Genomic DNA, 16,731 nt, shown 5'->3' with positions numbered 1-16,731 from the left:
ATGTGAAACTTTTTATAAAATAATCTGTATTGTACTACAGTTAAGTGTTTGTTCGGAAGGCAATGTTCAATGACATGATGAACTGAGACGAAAGGGATAGCTTGGTAAACAGGGACGATGCCTACTGTCCAAGGTTAGCATGCCTGGGTAGGGCTGGTGTGACACTATCAGCGACACATTACAGTCAGTTAACGGTATCCTGACGGCAGGTCTACAATAAAACGGAAAGGGAAAACTGTCGACAGTAAGTAACGTTATACTAACGTGTTTGTTTCTCGAGTATCAAGGAAGGAAGTTTTGATAATTACTAAAATAATGTAAGGAATATTTGATAAATAACAAATTTCCTTTTGATTGTATAATATTTACTAGCTAGGATACAGTTATATTCCTTTTAAGGACACCCGTACCACTGCCAAAAATGTATCCACACTTTTTCTTTGTTGTGTGGCATGGTCTGTGATTTATCTGGGACTGAGACTGCTTTCTTTCTGATCTCGTGAATTTCCTACCTTCTTTGGTTTCCGTATCTTTCCGGTGTTCACAAAGGCGGACCCAAAATCGCCTTCCAGTCTCTCCAATAGTGGGTCAGTTCTAAATCGAGATGAGGGAGCTCAAAGACTCTCGCATATCTATGACCAAGTATTAAACAAAGCGTAGACGAATCGAGTCATTTCGGTACATTTATAACAGTTTTTGTACATACGCTTACAGCGTAGCCGAATCGATGAAGGTGACAGTGTACATATCGTGCTGGTCATCGAAACGTCACATGCAATCTTATTGATTGTGTAAAAAGAACCTCTCATAGTACCCACGCTTTGAACAAAAAATCCCGGCATTACAACTGCTTTGATAAAGACATATTTATGAAAGAAAATCATACCTTGCAGGACTTTAATGAAAAAAAGTAATTATGATGCATTAAACAAAGTACAATCAACAACAGTGTTCTGAGTGTAGAAATGAAGGATTCGAACCCTGGACGCTGTTGCTTTAACTGAATGAGATAACTGGTAAACAAAAGTGTTCTTGCCAAACTGTGCTACAGTTATCTCCACAAAACAAAAATAATGAGAAGTCACTGTAAATACGAAAAACCAATGGGGCAAGAAATATTAAATATTAATCTGCTCATATTTCAGTTATGTCTCATTATTCATTGTAGAGTCCATATTATCTTATACACAGGTCATGAATAACATTAACGGACGAATGGTTTTAATTGTGCTGGCATTTTTAAGCTTGGATATTGGTATAAGCTTAGGCAATGGTACCAACAATACAGAGGAAGCTGATCATCATGACGATCACGTGACTTTGTGGCACGGACCTTCGACGGTGATAATAAAGGACACCAAAAGGCCATACCCAGCATTCCTCGACCAGGACGTCACTATTTTATCCGTTGACAGGTATTTACGTTATACGCAATAATTTGAATAAAACTAAAATAGACAAAATTAAAATAGAGAGTTGATTGCAATACCTTCAATTCACACACAAAATTGGAACTATGAAAAGATAACAACTCCAAGGAGACTGCAAAATGGAAGAACATTTACTATAAAACCCTACAAAGCCGAAAATAACAATAAGGATAAAATGCATTCTTTAAGGAATAATTAGAATTGTTTAGGGGGTTAAACGGTATACAGTATAACGAAAAACATTTTTCAGTATATATCTAATAACATGATCCTTATTATCTAATTTAGAAAGACAGTCAACACTTTTAAGTTCATGGTATATGAATATTATTTGATTGTATAGAAGAAGAAAAAAATCGCTGTAATCTATTTGCCTAACAACTTCAACCATTCAGAAGTTAGAAACACAAATACCGCGCTAAACATTGAGTTAAACGACGTCATCACTGTTTTGGTATGTTCTTCTTTTCCAAATGACACACTATAGCTTAAAAATGGTGTATCATTTCATTTGGTGAATAGACGAAAAATAAACAATGGTATCTAAGTACACCAATAAAATATTCAATTAAATGTTACATTTTATTTATCAATTGATAATACCACATTGACAAAACAGTTATATGAATGCATATCCTTAAATTGATAAATGAATATAAGGCTATATGTAAATTCTATACTATTGAACAGGTTTTAAACATGATAACTTTTTTTGCATCTAGTTTACCCGATGCTGCCTCAATGCCGACCATTGGTAACGGTTACCTAGCAACACTTGTACATAGCGACACCATGTATATGAATGGTGTGTACAATGGCCCAAACGGCACGAGTCATAGAGCTAGACTACGGTCAACATCCTCCATCAACATAACGGATTTCTCCTTCCCGGTAACTGGCCGGAAATACTCACTTGACGTCGGCAGAGGTATAGTAAATCCTGAAATGTAAACATTACTTTGAAAAAAGAAGTTATTAAATAAAGTTATCAAACGGCATGCATATGCATCCTCGATACTATAGGTGTTACGCTGAGTAACTTTCGCTCTTTGCACCACTGGAATATGTCATAGCAAAACTGAAGGCATGCGTCTAGCTTTTTCGTTGGTCTTAGGAGAAAAAAACCGCCTGACCAATCCCTAGGCTGCTATTTTTCCTTTGAAGATTACAGAGGAGCGACACAAAACTTCAAAGCCAGCCAATTTTATTGTTACACGGTTACACAGTGCAGAGAGCGTAAATGAGTATCGAGGGTGAGGCTAAATGCAAAACAGCTGTATGATGCAGTGTGTTACATACTGTATCATGTTTTACATACTGTATCTATAACCATTTTTTAAAGTAGTAATCACCTATGTTGCTTAGTTCTTCTTTCATGAGATCTCCGCTTCTTAGTTGCTCGTGACATAATCACACACTCTTATTGTAATTTATAGATTGATAAAAATACGAGATATTTAAAAAACAAGTAATTTGAATCTATCCCGAACTATAAACTATCTCTCTTCTGTATATGATCCATCAGTTTGGTATGAACACAAACAGGAATTGAAAACTTATTTTGCGAGAATTCCAAAACGTATATTTCCTTTGTCAATCAAAGAGTGCAAATGGCCGGTGTCCCGACTCTTAACCACTGAAAACAACTCACTAAGACACAGTGTGCCGAATCAGTAAAGTCAGCTGTCAAAATTCATAGAGACATTTCGCCCATTGGAACTCTATTATTGCAGACAGTCAGGGGGACAAGTTACATGTTCACCCATTCCGCCTATTAGTGGATGCTAAAATGGGGCCAACAATCACATCATTAAGCCCATGCGACAACAAAACACCATCAATCCACTATTGATTGCACAAGAAAGATGTAACAGCTGCAACCTTACATACATAGGCGAAACTGGCTGGAAATTTGGGACACGCCTAAAAGAATATCAGAAAGACGTTGAACTATGAAACAGCAAAGTCTACACTAGAAATACAAAGAAGGCATCAGAGAAACAACACAATAATTCAGCCATTACAGACAATGATAGCACAAACACACCAGCATTATAGACTGGAACACCACCTTGAAAGGGCTTGAAAGGGAGGGGGCAGCTGAGTCATCTTTATGAGACCATATTAAAAATGAATTTGAACAGCTGACTTTACTGATTCGGCACACTGTGGCTTAGTGAGCTGTTTTCAGCGGGTTGGAGTCGAAACACCGGTCATTTGCATTCTGTGCTTGACAAAGGAAACAGGCGTTTTCGAAAGCTCGCAATACAAGTTTTCAATTGCTGTTTGTGTTCAAAATAAATTCAGTCTTTATAAACTATCACTTTCAGTAAAATTAGTAAAAATATTTACCTATTTGATTTTTATTTTACCCTTTAAAACAGAAATATTGTAATATTGATGCATGTGTTTCATGCCCCAAGTTAATGTGAAGTTACTGCATGGCAAGGCTCAGATCAGTATGTAGTCTTCCAGAATTCTTTCTTCAAGTAATTATTCGCGTGTGGATATTTTCGCGGAAATTTACTCAACGCGAAAAAAGCGAAAAATCCACACCGCGAAAATTTTCTCTTTTGCAACAACCATAATGATAGATTGGTTTGGATGCAGGTATGTACATTGAGGAGTATACGTCCGATGACGTCAGAGTAGAAATGAACATGTACGCCCACCAGTTGTTGAACCGTCTGTTGGTAACCGAGATCTCTGTGGTCAATAATGGTCATCTTTCTGTACATATGAACCTGTCACAGAACATCGGCCTCCCCAGTGAAGATCTTTCCTTCCAAACAGCCGACAGAGAGGTTATAAGCCAATTCCGGTAGAGTTGTTTTTTTTGCTGTGAATATTTTAAATATTTGATACGCAACAAGTACGGCATCCTTTCTTTCTATGCTTACTGACGCCCTTTAACGATGTGTGGTAATAATTATTCTCTTTATTTCCTCCGAATCGAAGATCCACAAACAGAACAATCATTGAAAATTGACACAGTAAAGTAGGTGTTATATGACAATAAACAAACTGAAATTCAAACAATAATTGTATTGCAAATTACGGTTGATTCTAGAGTTAACTACCCTTTGTGTCTCTACGCTCCTTAAATTATCTTAAGTTAGAGAAAAAAAATGACCTACATACGAGATACAACAAGGGAAGAATAATACAATTGACATATTTTAAAGTAATTTAAGATGCCCTGTAAAGATTTGTGGTAATAATGTATAACTGAAATAAAAAAAAAATAACACAAATTCACAAGTATAAACATTTCAGAAGTGTTATGCTATTATTTCAACAAATCTTGTTTTATTTCGTGAACCTTCCGGAAGATGGATAAACTCAGTTTGTAGATTTCTGTGAATGATATCCTTAGTTAATACAAATATGTATTCATATAGATAATAAAGATTAACATGAAAACTGCTACTGTACATATATATTTTTTAATTATAGTAATCGACTCATAGTTAAAGAGTGTTCGGCTTAGGCCAAAACATGAATATTTCAGGTAACATGACTGAAAAGATAGGGGAAGGTTGTTCGGGATTTATTTCAATTTTAATTTTGTTTTGAAGGGGTGGGGGCTAATTTACGGAATTACAAAAATAAACAAGCATTGTTTAGGTCTTTACTATAATAATGTGGTATTTAAATTTGGTGTTGCTACCTGCCTATGGAATAGAGTTGGTATACATCAGTTTGTTTGCATCCGGTGAACAAGTTATCCCAACACTTGATCGAGTGCGTCGAGTGAGATAAAACTGTCATGGTCGGAGGTTAAAGCTTGGGTAGGTGACAGGTACCTAAAACATCCATATTTTTTCCCCTTATAGTGAAAACCCTTCCCTTAAATGAAATACTATAGTTATAATATGATATTCTTTTTGTTAATGACCAATTCTTTTTCTAATAAATGCATGTCCCGAAGTAGTAGAATGAAATATATCAAAAATACCAGAGCGTCAATACACATGATTAAATAAGAATTTTAATGATGTCTCTAAACTTAACAGGAAGGACTATGGCAACACAAACGAAGCTGAGTTTGATACAGCCGGGACGATACCTCTCGTGTCTTTATCTACGTGGGTACCTGATACTATTACAGTGGAGGCCGGGGGAAACGTCAGATATTTATTTCAGACCTGTGTACAACCGTACGAAAACGGAGAGTATTTTATGAAGGGTAAGATTCTTTAACAACTGAAAGCAGTAAGAACGAAGTATAAACTCAACGACACGTATCGATACATTTTAAATCTGCGATATTTTAATAATTATTAAAAATTGAAAAAATAGTCCTATCCTGGGATTAAAATAACCATCCCGAAAAAATTACCGCTAAAATGTTGCACTTCGATACATTTAAGAATAATGAAATTTTAACTAATATATTACAAATGTAAAGGTCTTAAGACTTCTATGAATCTTACAGGTTTCTGGCTTATACAGATATTTAGTTTACGCAGGTTTGTTTTTACAGGTTTTTGAATTACATGTTACTTGTATATACAGGTATCTGGTTTTCTTCAGTTTTCTGCTTTATGCAGGTTAATTGTTTATGAAGTTTTTTTTATACAGGTTCACGTATATGGTATTCTTCACATTTCTAGTAATACAGGTGTCTGATAATACATGTGTCTGGTTTATAAGCTTTCTGGTTGACACAATTATCCTGTGAATGTGTTTTTGTTCATTCCATCCGCGATACTCCAGGGGTTACGTTCACTTTAGCTCCTTGCACCCCTGGAATATGTCATAACAAAATCTAAGACTAAGTGTGCAACACCTTGCCCTTTGATGTGCATCAAAAGAACCTCTCGGTCGCGTAGCTGTAAAAATTGACTGGCTTTGAAGCCGGGTGTCGCTCCTCTCTCATCTTCGAAGGATCGGTATCCACCTAACGATTGGTAAGATTTCTTTTACCTGTATGTTTCAGTGAGGTAGCACTATAAAGCCGGCATCAGTTTCGCGCTATCACAAGGAGACAAACACGAACATATCGCAGCCTCCCAAAATACACACACATACACTACACGCATGCATCTTGCACACAGGGGAGGCCGTCCTTAAATGACCTTAGCTGTTAATAGGACGTTAAACAAAATCAAACAAACAAACAAAAATCTTTTACCTGAGACCAATCAAATAGCTAGCCGCGTACCTTCAATTTGCTATGACATAACCTAGGAAGCAGAGAACAAGGTCAGCGTTACCCCTGGAATATCGAGGATAAACATGTAGGGCTTAGATTCTGTAACATAATCCAAACCGAGGCGTAAGACGAGGCTGGGATGTTACAGAATCTTAGCCCTCGACTGAGATAACCCGATCTCGCTCAGTTACATGTAATAAAAAAAAATATGTCGCACATCTTAGTTCGAAAAAAACTGTTCAATTTTGCTAAAGACTTCAAGTATCCCGTCCGGGGCCTCAACTTAATAAAGCCTCTACACTAAAAAAGCTACATTTGAATACTTCCGCGTAAAAATCTAGTTCGTCTTTACAACGAAGACAACGTATTTTAAAGTGTAAACTGTATTTTATCTACAACATCAGATATCTAACTACATAAAGTGCATCAAAACAAAACATATAACAACAAAACAGAATATGTTTAATGCAGTTGTCAATTTTGAGCCGTTTACGCGCGGATGAATACGTCGCTGTGTAAAAATTCCGCGCAATGTCACGTAAAGGTACAAGACAGATCGGACGAGATAGAAAAATCTAGCATGGGGTATGACGTGGGATATCTCTGTATAAGGTTCGAGAAAACATTATCTTGATTGCAACAAAAACTACGGTTCCGTAATTTGGTAAAACAATTCGTTAAAATATGTATTTTGAAACGCATGAGATCACACAAAATAATTGCTTTTGTTTTAATTTTTTAAATGAGAATATATACGAAAGTGAAGCTGTTAGCATGACGTTTGCTGAACACATAAACTTCAGGTCTACATACAGGTCTGACATAGTCTAAACTTATCGTTACCTTGCTTTTATAAAATTTATATGAGTATCATACTCAGTACTCCGATACTCCAGGGGTTACCCTTACTTTCGCTCTCTGCAGCCCTGGACTATGTCATAGCAAAATTGAAGGCATACGGCTATCTATTTGATTGGTCTCAGTTGAAAAAAAAGACCAATCGCATGCTCGATACCTGTCCTTCGAAGATTACGAAGAAGCGACACCGGACTTCAAAGCCAGTAAATTTTACCGTTATGCGACCGCAGGATTCTTTTAATGTACATCAAAGAATCCAACTAGTCTTCTCGTCTTATTCACAAGGTGGCACACACTTGGCCCTCGATCTTGCTATGACATATTCCAGGTATACAGAGAGCGAAAGTGAGCCTAACCCATGCATGAAATATCGAGGATGTATGAGTATGAGATGTAATAAGTCACGTAAACTATTTTGGTTTAATATCAAAAGTATTGCAATTAATTAATTTATCTTTTCTGAAAACTTCCCAGGTATTGATTATTTCTTCAATGGTACATTGAGGAGCTCCCACGAGCAGAAATGGGAAGAGATCTGGCGTAAAGGCCGGATAGACATGGATGGTGACGTAAACATTAGTAGAATCAACTACGCAGCCTTGTACTATCTTCTCAGTGAGGTTCCTCGAGACGAGAGTTACGGCCCTTTCTTAGGAATCTCACCAGGGGGATTAGCGCACGGTGCTTTACATAAGGTACCGTCATCCTTTGTCATTCGTAATTTATTTCTGACAGAAAATACCAGAACCATTCAAATAAAGAACATGTGCATGGATTTTACTTTACAAATCTAATATACAAGAACAATAGCATCAGCTAATATCTATTTCATAAACGCCTTTTTCTTAACTCATTAACTGAAATTTCATAATGAACTTTTCCAACCTTTAAATTGGAAGAGTTTAAATGTGTTTTCAAGGGTAAATGAGTTAATTAAGTGTAATGAGAATGTGATGTTCATTTCTCATATCGGATTTTTCTTAATATCACATAAATATATTATTCTATTAAATAGCGTAGAATTTGAAATAGATTTCAGTAATTTTAACGATGAAACATGTAATTTTATGACAAACAAAATAATTTACCTGCCAGTAAGTCCCCGGCTGTATCTTCTATTATTATTGATACAAATTTGCATATAAAAATAATCTAATTATTGCAAAATCATAATATATATTTTCTCTGTTTTCATAACAAACACCCAAATACTAACGATTGATTTTCTTATCTAACTTTCATGAAAATAGGGTAAATAATTAACACCCAAAGAACTACTCTTGCTTACAACATACAATACAGTATATCATTTAGCTTTGATAAATAATATCTGAATAGAAAACCATACCTTGTGGGACTTTAATCGTAAGCAATAATAAAGGTAAAACAGGGGGGNGTGGGGCAAGGATAGTTGCCCCACTAGATTCTTAAAAGTATTTACCTTTAAGCAATGAGAGTTTTTCCTTAATTTTCATCAAGATGTGAAATATGCTAACTTTATTTCTTTTTATCAAGGACTACCAAGGACATATCTTCTGGGACCAAGAAACATGGATGTTCCCTCCGATACTAGCTTTGCACAGCGATAAGGGAAAGAAAGTGCTCGAAACACGAATAAAGAAACATGCGTCAGCTAAACAAATTGCAAAACTGAGGGGTTATGAAGGCGCAATGTACCCTTGGGAAAGCGCATATACTGGTAAAACTATACTCATGCTTTTAGATAAAATGAATTCTTCCTGTATGGAATTTGACAAATATATCCGATGCTAATCTGAAGGAAAAAGAACTTTATAATATAACAACTGGCTGTTATTAAACAAGTATTTATAACAGACAGCTGATTTCTAAGGCAGGTTTTACTTTTTCTCTTAAAATAACATTAAGTTTGGGAATGCATACCATTACTCCAATTTTCTGTTTCGAAGAAATATATAAAAAATAGACCTATTGTATAAGAGGTACATCCGTATATTTACATTATGATTTTTAGTTATTATTGACTTAAATGTTGAAGTGTATGTGTCGTCAGTGCAAACGAGATTCCTGGAACAGCCTCACGTCACGAAAATGTTTGCTTCTAACGGTTGTCTCGTGTTATTCGAGGCGAGAGGAGAAGCTTCAAAGTGACTGTGATCAATTTGCATTCATAGCTCTATGGACGTATTTTCTTCTGCTTATGCTTATAGAGGAACCTGTAGTGGAATGTTAATATATTGAATTGGACTTCAAGTTTCCCAAATGACTTAGGTTTTTTTTCATGTTACCTAGAAGAAAACGACACCGAAGGTGATGACGTCATATACATACAAGTTCAGTGAGGATATTTGCAATTCTAACGTCTGATTAGTTGAAGCCAGTGATCGGTGATAAAAAACAGCGGATTTATTGAAAGTGCTCACAGAATTTTCGGCATCATACCATATAACCTCCAAAAAATAATCTCGATTGTACATTAAATATCTTTACTTTCTCCATTTCTTACTTTTCTGAAAAAATTGTGATATGCAGCAATTCGACCGTTTTGTCGTATGTTTTTGTGTTGATATGTCTGTTAAATGAGCACCACTTACTAATAAATCAACAAACTTTAATGATTCGGGATTGCTTTTTGTTTCAAAATAGAACTCTGGATCACTTAAATAAAATATACAACCTTATTTTTATTAAATGTATATTCCAATTTGTAGCAAAAAAGGAAACTTTTACCATGTAAACACATGTTCGATACATTTATCTAAAACTAATTACTGAATTGTACAGGTCTCGAAGTCTGTCCCCTGGCACAATATTCGGATTATGAACAACACATCACTGGCGATATAGCGCTTGCTTTCAAGCAATACGTAATGATGACGCGAGACAAGCATTTCCTCGACAGTGAGGGTGCAGCTGACGTCATCACAGATATAGCCTCGTTCTGGATGTCGCGAATGACTTATAATCAGGATGAGGATCGCTATGAAATCAACGGTTAGTTTGACATGTCTTGGCAAATAGAGACATTTTGATTTTATTGTCTGATATCAAGTTATTTTCATTCTTCTCGAATGTTAAGTACGAATGTATGATATTAATCCACATATAAAACTAGGATTTAAGAGATATCAATTGCATATTTCTTAAAAACACTTTACAGTATTGATATTGTTTTTAGATTATTTCGGCTGTGGGATGTCCATGGTGTGTTTCCCTGTTGTTTTAGCTGATGCTGTTGTCTTTCCATATCCATGGTGTGTTTCCCTGTTGTTTTAGCTGATGCTGTTGTCTTTCCATGTCTATGGTGTGTTTCCCTGTTGTTTTAGCTGATGCTGTTGTCTTTCTATGTCTATGGTGTGTTTCCCTGTTGTTTTAGCTGATGCTGTTGTCTTTCTATGTCTATGGTGTGTTTCCCTGTTGTTTTAGCTGATGCTGTTGTCTTTCTATGTCTATGGTGTGTTTCCCTGTTGTTTTAGCTGATGCTGTTGTCTTTCTATGTCTATGGTGTGTTTCCCTGTTGTTTTAGCTGATGCTGTTGTCTTTCTATGTCTATGGTGTGTTTCCCTGTTGTTTTAGCTGATGCTGTTGTCTTTCTATGTCTATGGTGTGTTTCCCTGTTGTTTTAGCTGATGCTGTTGTCTTTCTATGTCTATGGTGTGTTTCCCTGTTGTTTTAGCTGATGCTGTTGTCTTTCTATGTCTATGGTGTGTTTCCCTGTTGTTTTAGCTGATGCTGTTGTCTTTCTATGTCTATGGTGTGTTTCCCTGTTGTTTTAGCTGATGCTGTTGTCTTTCTATGTCTATGGTGTGTTTCCCTGTTGTTTTAGCTGATGCTGTTGTCTTTCTATGTCTATGGTGTGTTTCCCTGTTGTTTTAGCTGATGCTGTTGTCTTACCATGTCTGTTCGAGGTTCTCATTTTGTCTCCCTGTGTATTGACGCCGTGGAACAATTTTTTTTTTTTGTATTTGACTTATCAATTATCAAAGATCGCATGGTCTCGAATACTTCATACTGACATATAAGGTGTATAAAAAAGTATAGATTTCATACAAAAAATAGAGTAATGCCACGATATACTGACAACCTTTGTCGAGAGAAATTTTGTTGATTTAAGGGATATGGCGATAAATTGAGATAAATGTACTATGTATGCTCATCACCATGTATAAAGTGATTCTTAAGAAAACAAAAAAGGGACATAGATATATGTTGACGGTAAACGAGGTGGCAATGAAACGAGGGGCTATATATCGAGGTTTTACTTTATATTATAAAATATCATTGAAATTGTATCGCATTGTAATTATGATTTGTATTGTAATTATGTATTGTAATTATGTATATGTGTTGTATAGTATTGATGTATTGTGTTATATTGTATTGTCGTAGACGTAATGCCCCCAGATGAGTACCACTACCCCGTCAACAACTCTGTCTACACAAACAGTGTGGCGAAGATCAGTCTGCTCCTACCCAAGTACGCCCTTCCGCTGATAAACAGGAAGCCAGACCCACGGTTCGAAGATATTGCAAATAAAACGTTTATACCCTTTAACGACACTGGTAAATGGCACCCAGAGTATGATGGGTACACACAAGGTAAGTTTTATTATAATTCATGTGAACTTAAATAAAAATAGAACGATATACCTTCCTATAATTTAAGTATCATGTTTCGGGATCAGTAAATATTAAAAAAAGTGTGTCGCAAAACAGTTTTTGTGAAATATTGATGTTAATTATACCTTAGTATCAATTCCTAAAATGTTTGTTGAGTTTTCATATATAAATATCATATTTTTGTTCAATGACAACATGATGTTTCCAGCGCGTGGTTTTATAAATAAATACTATCATGGTCACGAAGGCTCTTGAACATGTGTAACTGTACCCTGAAAGGGGCACTTTGGGTGTTTAGCAAATAATGGGGATAACAAGGAATACAGACAGAAAATGGTATGTCCAAATTAAAGCGTCGCATGATTTCCAAACTTAAACTGTCCGTGTAATCATTATCAGTAACCAATGAAGACGTGAAGATGATGTACAGATGTACACATTTTTGGGCTGCTTTCCCACCAGTGTCCTGGTTTGGGTACTGTCCCGTTTTGGGTACACTAACGCTACAAGGCAGGCTTATATGTTAAAACAGAAATGTTTGCAGGTCTATACAGCTAATTGCTTGCTGAAATAGAGTAACAAGATCATTTTATCATACCTCAAATACAATGTTGACATGTACTATTATGTCTATTTCATCGTATTTAATATAACTCAAAGTGACACTAGTCTCGGCCGCGACAATTATGTACCATGTACGAACATTGGGAGAGCAATAATCAGTTACCTTATGTTAATTTCTATGTTTTGCGGTTGCACTTCAAACAATTTGTTCGCGAGAATATGTTTCACGAAACTGACATTACGATTGGATACAAATTCGCCAGATTGATTTTGCGGTTCATATTTCACGCAAAATAAAAGTAAAATTTGTACCAAAAAGCGGCAACATACTCGAAACATGTATTTTACTCATACTTGTCCTTCCTCACATGCTTAACATATTGCGGGCATATAATGTTGTGCATTTGGTTTTCGAAAATATATCTGCCATGTACTGTTTCTGTAGATGAAACTGTCAAGCAAGCAGATGTAGTACTTCTGGGATTCCCTTTGATGGTCGATTTGTCAGAAGAAATTAGGAAAAACGATTTGGAAATTTACGAAAAGGTATAGATATTGTGTATATTTATGTTGACATTATATTATATATCCTCGGCATACCCATGTGAACAATCTCAGGAAACATTTTATTAAGTCATCATTCTTATAATACTAAACAAAAAAAGTATACTTGATTATAACCATGCTAAAAAGTTTTAATACAAATTCATTGTTATTTTGTATATTTCTATGGGTTGTTTTATTATCAAATGAAAAAGGAAACGAATTTTACAGCAGGTTCGAAATTACGATTTTTTTTTATTTCATTTGTAACTTTTCCAATTTATCTGAAACGTAATATATGTTACAATAATACACTTAATTTAATACTCTCGTACATTTTTTTCATCATTTCTGCGTCAGGTTACACCAGGAGGACCCGCCATGACTTGGGGAATGTTTGCAATAGGCTGGCTCGAATTGAATGAAATAGCTAAAGCAGAAAGGCTGTTTAAAAAGCAATTTATTAACGTTGTTCCACCGTTTAATGTAAGTTTCTCAAATGTAATCATCATGTGATGTTTTCTCCAATTTTCAATTTAATTTTACATTCATTATATTTCTGAGAGCCACCTGATTCATAGGTTAAATGTCAAACAATGAAATCATGTAGTAAAAGTACAAGAAATTATGCATACAAATATAAATCAATTAAGAGGAGAGTGAGCTTACAAAATACATTTAAGGATTGGATCCTGTTTTGTTGAGGTTTATGGGTTATACACCTTAATGGGTCTTGAGACAAATTCAATATAAACTGCTTCGCAGTTCATAACATCCGTCACAAGGCCCATTGAGGTTTATACCACATACACCTCAACAAAACAGGATTATATCCTTTACATTTGGTGCGATATTAATATTTTTTGGATAATTACCAAAATATCGGTCTTGTGCATGTCATTGAAAAATAATCTTTAAAATGTTTAGTAGGTAAATTGAGTCCAAGTTCAGTAGAAATGTAAATATGAGTAGTTGTCCATATCAGACATTGATTTCTGTACGTTAACTCGTTGCACATCAGAAATATTTTCCGAGATTACACAATTCCTTTTCATTATTAGCAGTCAATAGTGTCGTAAACTTAAAGTATTTGGACTTCTAGCTGTAATAGAATCGCTTGATATATTTACATCTCAGGTCTTGATAGAATTGATAATACAAAAAACCTGTAATTCATTTCTTTTAATTATCGGATTATTTTCGTCATCTTTCCGGAAACAATTGATACTATGAAATAACAAAACAAAAGAAGATTACTAAACAATGGTATAACTATATGAAATACAGGTATACATATGTTATATAAGTATAATTTCATAAACAAGGCTAGCCTAGTTGGCTGCACCTGATAAGAATCAATTTAAAAAAAACGAATACTTATACGACAGCATCATCATTCGTTGTTTAGATCTGGTCAGAGGTCGAAAATGGCGGAGGAGCCAGGAATTTCCTCACCGGTATCGGCGGGTACCTTCAGTCCCTCATTTTCGGCTATGGCGGATTTAGAATCTTTGAAGACAGGCTTCAGTTTGATCCCACTCTGCCACCAGACATCTCTACGTTCAATTTGACTGGGATTGACTACCTTGACGGGTCGTTCGATTTCCATTTTGCGGAAACTCACATGTCTGTTAAACAAACTAAAGTTGCCATGGGTGCTATGAACTTGACAGTGACCTCAAGCGGCCAGACTGAGACGCTGGACGTCGGTGTGTGGGTTCAATACCCTAGAGATAAAGCATACTTGGTGCTTGGCTGATCGACAAAGTCTGATCGAACAATATTATTGTATTATTATTCCTTTGCCGTAATAAATATTCATATATATGGTTTTGTGGGATTTTATTTTGTTTTGAGATTGAACGAAACATTGTCTTATTCAACATTTCTATTGTTTAGAATCTATTTTACAGTTATTAATTTATATTTTCGTGAGCAAATCGATGCAGATTTTACTGATTGTATTTATTTGGTAAAGGTATCATTTTTTGAACAAGTTTTATAGCTCAATGCAATTAGAACCGGGCTCACATTCATGAAAACTTTCTTGTTGTTACTTAATGAATATATCTTGTTTTGTCAATTATTTGGAAACATTTTGAAGAAGCCAAAAACTGTTTTCAATGTTTACATTTGACGTTTCGATCGTTTGACATGATTTAAGCGAGTTACAAGAAAGTTGGTTTGAGCACAGAATCCATGCTTGAGCATGAGAACGGGTTCATGAATACACGCCCAAATGATTATTATGCTAGATGAAGGAATGTAGCAATAACATCGTATGCTCGCATTATATTTATGTTGACTTTTTAAAACAAATCCATGCATAAAAGATTTTCTGTTTCATAGACATGGTTTTTATTAAAATTAAAACCATGGATTGCAGCATATTTCTAGATAAAATAAACCTTTGTTCGCTTCATTAATTACAGTATTAAGAATTCCCTTAAACAATGATGCAGTTAAAAAGACCGAGAATAACGATATTTTCGAACACCGTTTACATTAGACCCCCCCCCCCCACTCTTTAAATAACGGTGTATGCAGCTTAATTCGATACCAACATTGAAATCAAGGTCAATTAACAATTAGAACTTCTGTAGTTATGGCAACACGTACGAATAAAACAGGATGTTTGTCGTAGCTGACTTGTCAAGGTTAGAGTTCAAACGTTAGGGGCAGATAGATATTTGTAATGCTAATGCGTCTCGGCAATATCAGATCTGTGATGGTCTGTCACCAATAGCCCAGTTTCTTTGCATCTTCGCTAGCCAAGTGTGCGCTTCGTATACTCTCCACTTACTTTTGGCGGATAAAGTCATGTTTTCTTAATTCCCTCTACTGCCACCTATCGGATATACCGAGTTATCGCTATTCTCCCAAAAAACTTTTAACCAATCAGGATGACCGTTACATACACACTCAATCGGCGTGTTGACATAAGCACGTGAATGACGAGGCGGGGTATTAATGACAGAGCAATATGAAAACAATCCAAAGGCAGCACACATATTTTTTCCAGGTCATGCTTAACTTGTGGCACATAGTCAAGGATTTCCACCAATTGATTTAACACTCCAAACGCTTCCCTAAAGATCGCCCGCCTATTTTTTTTGGCAAAACACTCTGACATAAACTCGGGGCCTGCTGGTTGGATATTTAGATATTTCATGACTGACAGGAAATGGACGCTACACTTTCTTTTTAAGACATACATAGTTTGATGCCCAATTCATATACACATTCATACCACGAGCATTCAAGCTCTCAAAATGGTACATGTTGTTACATTAACAACAATGAAATAATTCTGTTTACATAATAAAATACAGTCACATAATTTTGTCTTGCAAAGCACGAGATATGCAAATGAGTTTATACCAAGGTTTCCGATTTCCAAAATTTCTTTATAGGAAAGTGTGTTAGAGGAGGACGGTGGGCTAAAAAAAGTGGCAGAACGAATCATTTTAAACCCCACTATGTCCAAATGTTACGTCATATTCAAATTAGTAATTAGAATATATTTAAATAAGATTTGACCTCTTTTTTCACAACGTCAGTAATATAAGTGCGAGTAAA

General features: G+C 35.5%; 1 protein-coding gene across 1 annotated transcript; it reads left to right on the top strand.

Moving 5' to 3' along the window:
* Positions 1-63: 63 nt before the first annotated feature.
* LOC110440547 (protein-glucosylgalactosylhydroxylysine glucosidase-like) lies at positions 64-14,971 on the top strand. The gene is made up of 12 exons (XM_021483686.1): positions 64-244; positions 1,192-1,415; positions 2,153-2,358; positions 4,041-4,251; positions 5,447-5,619; positions 7,921-8,141; positions 8,962-9,145; positions 10,210-10,419; positions 11,815-12,024; positions 13,055-13,155; positions 13,513-13,638; positions 14,561-14,971. Exons 2-12 carry the CDS (start codon positions 1,195-1,197, stop codon positions 14,909-14,911), a joined length of 2,214 nt encoding a protein of 737 aa, XP_021339361.1. The 5' UTR covers positions 64-244; positions 1,192-1,194; the 3' UTR covers positions 14,912-14,971.
* Positions 14,972-16,731: the final 1,760 nt, after the last annotated feature.

The sequence above is a fragment of the Mizuhopecten yessoensis genome, unplaced genomic scaffold (assembly GCF_002113885.1).
Source record: "Mizuhopecten yessoensis strain PY_sf001 unplaced genomic scaffold, ASM211388v2 scaffold11185, whole genome shotgun sequence".
NCBI lineage: Eukaryota > Metazoa > Mollusca > Bivalvia > Pectinida > Pectinidae > Mizuhopecten > Mizuhopecten yessoensis.
The sequence above is the reverse complement of the archived record's forward strand: the minus strand, read 5'-3'. Positions and strand labels throughout refer to the sequence as shown.